Genomic DNA, 4,958 nt, shown 5'->3' on the forward strand with positions numbered 1-4,958 from the left:
GTCTATAGAGAAAAGAGAAAACAAGTAAAATGTATAGTGTGCCAGATACTGCTAAGTGTCATTAAGAAAGACAGCAAAGGTGCCAGTGGCTCAGGCCTGTAATCCTAGCTACTCAGGAGGCTGAGATCTGAGGATCGAGATTCAAAGCCAGTCCAGGCAGGAAAGTCCATGAAACTCTTATCTCCAATAAACCACCAGAAAAAGTGGAAGTGGCACTATAGCTCAAGTGGTAGAGCACTAGCCTTGAGCTGAAGAGCTGAGGGACAGCATTCAGGCCCAGAGTTCAAGGCCTACAACCGACAAAAAAAAAAGAAAGACTGCAAAAAACAGGGTTAGAAGACATGAAGATAGATCACTGTGATAGAGGTGGTCATCTGTACATATATACTTAATTTTTTTTATTGAAAGATGATGTACAGATGGGTTACAGTTTTTTTTTTAATTTTTTTATTGTAAGGGTTACAGTTTTGTGTCAGTCCTAGCTAGGCCTTGAATTCAGGGCTTGAGCACTGTCTCTGAACTTTTTTTTACTCAGAGATAATGCTCTACCACTTGAGCCACAGTTCCACTTCTAGTTATTTGGTGATTAACTGGAGCTAAGAGTTTCTTTTACATTCCTGCCTGACTTCAAACTGCAATCCTCAGATCAAGGTTTCCTGAGTAGCTAGGATTACAAGCATGAGCCACTGGTGCCTAGTGGTGGTTATGTTTTGAGAAGGATGGCAGAGGAGGGCTTCTCAGGTAAGGTAACATTTGAATTGAGAATTGGAGGAGACCGGGAGGAAATCATGTGGATATCTTGGAGAAGAACCTTTCAGTGTCCAGGCCCTTGGTGTTGGTCAGTGTACATATAGTAGAAAGGAGGGGGGCTAGGAATGTGGCTTAGTGGTAGAGTGCTCGCCTAGCATGCATAAAGCTCTGGGTTCAATTTCCCAGCCCCACATAAGCAGAAAAAGCTGGAAGTGGTGCTGTGGTTCAAGTGGTAGATTGCTAGCCTTGAGCAAAAGACTGGCAATAAAGAAAAGAAAGGAGGGTAGATGAGATCAGAGAAAGATCAGAGGAACTTTTAGGGCTCTGTACAAATTTTGGCTTTTACCCTTAGTAAGAAGAGAAGCCACTGCAGAGTCTCCAGGACATAAAATATTGAGACCAGCAGGAGTTTAAATAACATTTCCAAGGTAGGCCAACTGATGGTTTCAGAAGATGGGAGTTGAGTTCACGAGGACTGAAAAGTCTTAACCCTACTATGCCACTGAACTTTAGTCTTCTTTATTTGGGCCTTGTTCCCCTGTGACTTCACAAAAAGAAAGCGGGACGTGGAAAAGTGATGTGGCGAGCCTAAAGCCACACAGCTGGGAAGTGATAGTATTACAGGAGTCTGAGAATAGGTGCAGCCCACGTCCAAGTTCTTTACACCACATCGCCTCCCTCAGGTGTCTGGACCATACTGATGGCAGGGAGGTCAACCCAGGAGCCAGCTCGGCTTAGAGGCGCAGGCGTTCATCAGGAAGTTGCAGGTCCAGGCTCGGAGGAACGGCAGACATCTTTCCTAGGCATGGCACTAAAGGGAAAGAGAGAAACTCGCCTTCATTTCGGGTTGGCAGCGTCCGAACCAGGAACATCCAGCGCCTTAAACTCCCGTCACCGGTTTCCTCACCCAATAACAGCTCAGCGTGTCGGAGATGGGCGTGGCCAGGAAGGTACATGGGCGGGGCCTCGCCGCCGCACCCCCCCGTCACGTGACGGGGCCATCATGGCGGCCGCCAGAGGCCAGTCCAGCGTCCCGGAAGCAGGCTGCGAGGGGCGGGCACGCTGCTGGAACCCGAGAGCTGCGGGAGCCAGAGCGGGGAGGGCTGCCCGGCGGCCTGGAGCCGGACCTGTCCGGAACGTCCCCGCAGCCCGGGGCAGCAGGTGAGAACAGAGTCAGGGGAGGCTGGAGCGGATGTGGTGGTGCGGGGCCGGGGCTAGGGGGCGCCGGGTGGGTGACCGGGACCCGGCGCGTGGGGGAAGGCGGGGGATCTGAGAGGCCCGCGCGAGACCGAAGCAATTGGAAAGGCCGCGTTCTAACACCCGATGTCGAGACGCTGAGGGGAAACAAAAGGGGCTACCCAGCCGGGATGGAAGGCAGCTTGCAGAAGCTGCTGTGGAGGAGGGAAGCGGCCCCTTCTGAACCCGCGGGACCAGGTTTATTGAAGGGACTCCCTCTTTGGCGATGCCAGGCAAGGGTAGGGCACATGTTCAGGCCTCTTCCGTGGCCTCCTACCCCACCCTGCCTCACAGTGTCCTAAGAGCGACAGCTCTCGCGGGGCCACTCCTCCCCACCTACCCGACTGGTCCCTCCAGTCTGAGCTCTGGTGGAGTGGAGCTGGCCGGGGGAGTTGGGTGGAGCTACCTTCTGCTTGGACACCCAGGCCCTTTGACTGTGCTTCCTGGACCATGGATGTAACTCTGACCTCTCCCCCTCTCTCCTCAGGTCGTCCGGGGGCCCACCATGCTTGTGACTGCTTACCTATCTTTTGTGGGCCTCCTGGCCTCCTGCCTGGGATTGGAGCTGTCAAGATGCCGGGCTAAACCCCCTGGAAGAGCCTGCAGCAATCCCTCCTTCCTTCAGTTTCAATTGGACTTCTATCAGGTCTACTTCTTGGCCCTGGCAGCTGACTGGCTCCAGGCCCCTTACCTCTACAAACTCTATCAACATTACCATTTCTTGGAAGGTCAAATTGCCATCCTCTATGTATGTGGCCTAGCTTCCACAGTCCTCTTTGGCCTAGTGGCCTCCTCCCTTGTGGATTGGCTGGGTCGCAAGAAATCTTGTGTCCTCTTCTCCCTCACTTACTCTCTATGCTGCTTAACCAAACTCTCTCAGGACTACTTTATATTGCTGGTGGGCCGAGCACTAGGTGGACTGTCCACTGCACTCCTTTTCTCAGCTTTTGAAGCCTGGTACATCCATGAGCATGTGGATCGGCACGACTTCCCTGCTGAGTGGATCCCAGCTACATTTGCCCGAGCAGCCTTTTGGAACCATGTGCTGGCTGTTGTGGCAGGTGTGGCAGCTGAAGCTGTGGCTAGCTGGATGGGCCTGGGGCCTGTAGCACCCTTTGTGGTTGCCATCCCCCTCCTAGCTCTGGCTGGGACGTTGGCCCTCCGAAACTGGGGAGAGAACTATGACCGGCAGCGTGCCTTCTCAAGGACCTGTGCTGGAGGGCTGCGCTGCCTCCTGTCGGACCGTCGCGTGCTACTGCTGGGCACCATACAAGCCCTGTTTGAGAGTGTCATCTTCATTTTTGTCTTCCTGTGGACACCTGTGCTGGACCCACATGGAGCCCCCTTGGGCATTGTCTTCTCCAGCTTCATGGCAGCTAGCCTGCTAGGGTCTTCCCTGTACCGAATCGCTACCTCCAAGAGGTACCACCTTCAGCCCATGCACCTGCTCTCTCTTGCTGTCCTCATTGTCGTCTTCTCTCTCTTCATGCTGACTTTCTCCACTAGCCCAGGCCAGGAGAGTCCAGTGGAATCCTTCATTGCCTTTCTGCTTATCGAGTTGGCCTGTGGGCTATACTTTCCCAGCATGAGCTTCCTGCGGAGAAAAGTGATCCCTGAGACAGAGCAAGCTGGTGTACTCAACTGGTTCCGGGTGCCACTGCATTTACTGGCCTGCCTAGGACTCCTTGTACTCCATGATAGTGATCGAAAAACAGGCACTCGGAACATGTTCAGCATCTGCTCTGCTGTCATGGTGATGGCTCTGCTGGCAGTGGTGGGACTCTTCACCGTGGTAAGGCACGATGCCGAGTTGCGGGTGTCCTCATCCACTGGGGAGCCCTATGCCTCGGAGCTCTAACCCTGTTTAGGACAAGGGATCTGGGATGGAATCTTGAATCCCTCCTCTTCAGGGTTGTACAGAACTCTGTGACTCATTTTGTGACTCTGTTCTGCCACCCCTCCTGCTTTTGTGTTGGGATGGACATGGGGTGATGGACTCAAAGGACGGTGCCAAAAGTTGACTCGGTGTTACTCCCTGTGCCCTTGCCATTTAAAAATAAACATTTTTAGTGGACCATTGATTCAATTTCCTCATCCTCACCTGTTGTCACCTCAGTAGTTTCTGATAAATAAGCAGCTAGAGGTTTTAAGATAGATAAAGAAATACCAGAGAAAGATTGTGTTTCTCCAAATCTGTCTTCAATTTAAACTTGGAGCTAAGCAGCATCCCTTCAGCAGAACTCAGTGGGAAGGGCTTGAGGCTCCCAGGTCTTCCACATCTCTTATTTTGTTTTGTTTTTATGTTGGTCCTAGGGCTTGAAATCAGGAACTAGGCACTGTCCCTGAGCTTTTTTTGTCCAAGGCTAACACTCTACCACTCAAGTTACAGCCCTACTTCCAGCTTTATTGGTAGTTAGTTGAAGACAAGAGTCTCACAGCTGGGCACTGCTGGCTCTGCCCATAATCCTGCTCTTCAGGAGGCTAAAATCAAAATCTGAGCTTCAGCTGGGTGCGGGTGGCTCATGCCTGTAATCCTAGCTATTCAGGAGGCTGAGATCTGAGGATCTCGGTTCAAAGCCAGCCTGGGCAGGAAAGTCCGTGAGACTCTTATCTCCAGTAAACCACTAGAAAACCAGAAGTGGCGCTGTAGCTCAAGTGGTAGAGTGCTTGCCTTGAGCTGAAGAGTGCAGGGACAGCACCCAAGCCCAGAGTTCAAGCCCCACGACCAACCAAAAACAACAAAATCTGAGCTTCAAGGTTCAAAGCCAGCCCAGGCAGGAAAGTCCATGAGACTCTTAGCCAATTAACCACCAGAAAACTGGAAGTGGCACTATGGCTTAAAGTGATAGAACACTAGCCTTAAGCAAAAAGAGCTCAGGGACAGTGTCCAGGCCCCGAGTTCAAGACCCACAGCCTCTGATCTTAGCCTCTCGATTGGTTAGGATTACAGGCATGAGCCGCCAGCACCCAGC

The 4,958-nt window shown here is 52.1% G+C and overlaps 1 protein-coding gene across 1 annotated transcript; it reads left to right on the plus strand.

Annotated features, from left to right (window-relative positions):
- Positions 1-1,734: 1,734 nt before the first annotated feature.
- Positions 1,735-4,060, plus strand: Mfsd5 (major facilitator superfamily domain containing 5). The gene is made up of 2 exons (XM_013032542.1): positions 1,735-1,911; positions 2,474-4,060. The coding sequence occupies exon 2, from the start codon at positions 2,492-2,494 to the stop codon at positions 3,842-3,844; it is 1,353 nt and encodes a 450-aa protein (XP_012887996.1). The 5' UTR covers positions 1,735-1,911; positions 2,474-2,491; the 3' UTR covers positions 3,845-4,060.
- Positions 4,061-4,958: the final 898 nt, after the last annotated feature.

This window comes from Dipodomys ordii, unplaced genomic scaffold (genome assembly GCF_000151885.1).
Source record: "Dipodomys ordii isolate 6190 unplaced genomic scaffold, Dord_2.0 Scaffold155, whole genome shotgun sequence".
Lineage (NCBI taxonomy): Eukaryota > Metazoa > Chordata > Mammalia > Rodentia > Heteromyidae > Dipodomys > Dipodomys ordii.

Coding starts and splice junctions, on each gene's coding strand:
- Mfsd5 (XM_013032542.1), top strand. CDS start 2,492: ATGCTTGTGACTGCTTACCTATCTTTTGTGGGCCTCCTGGCCTCCTGC.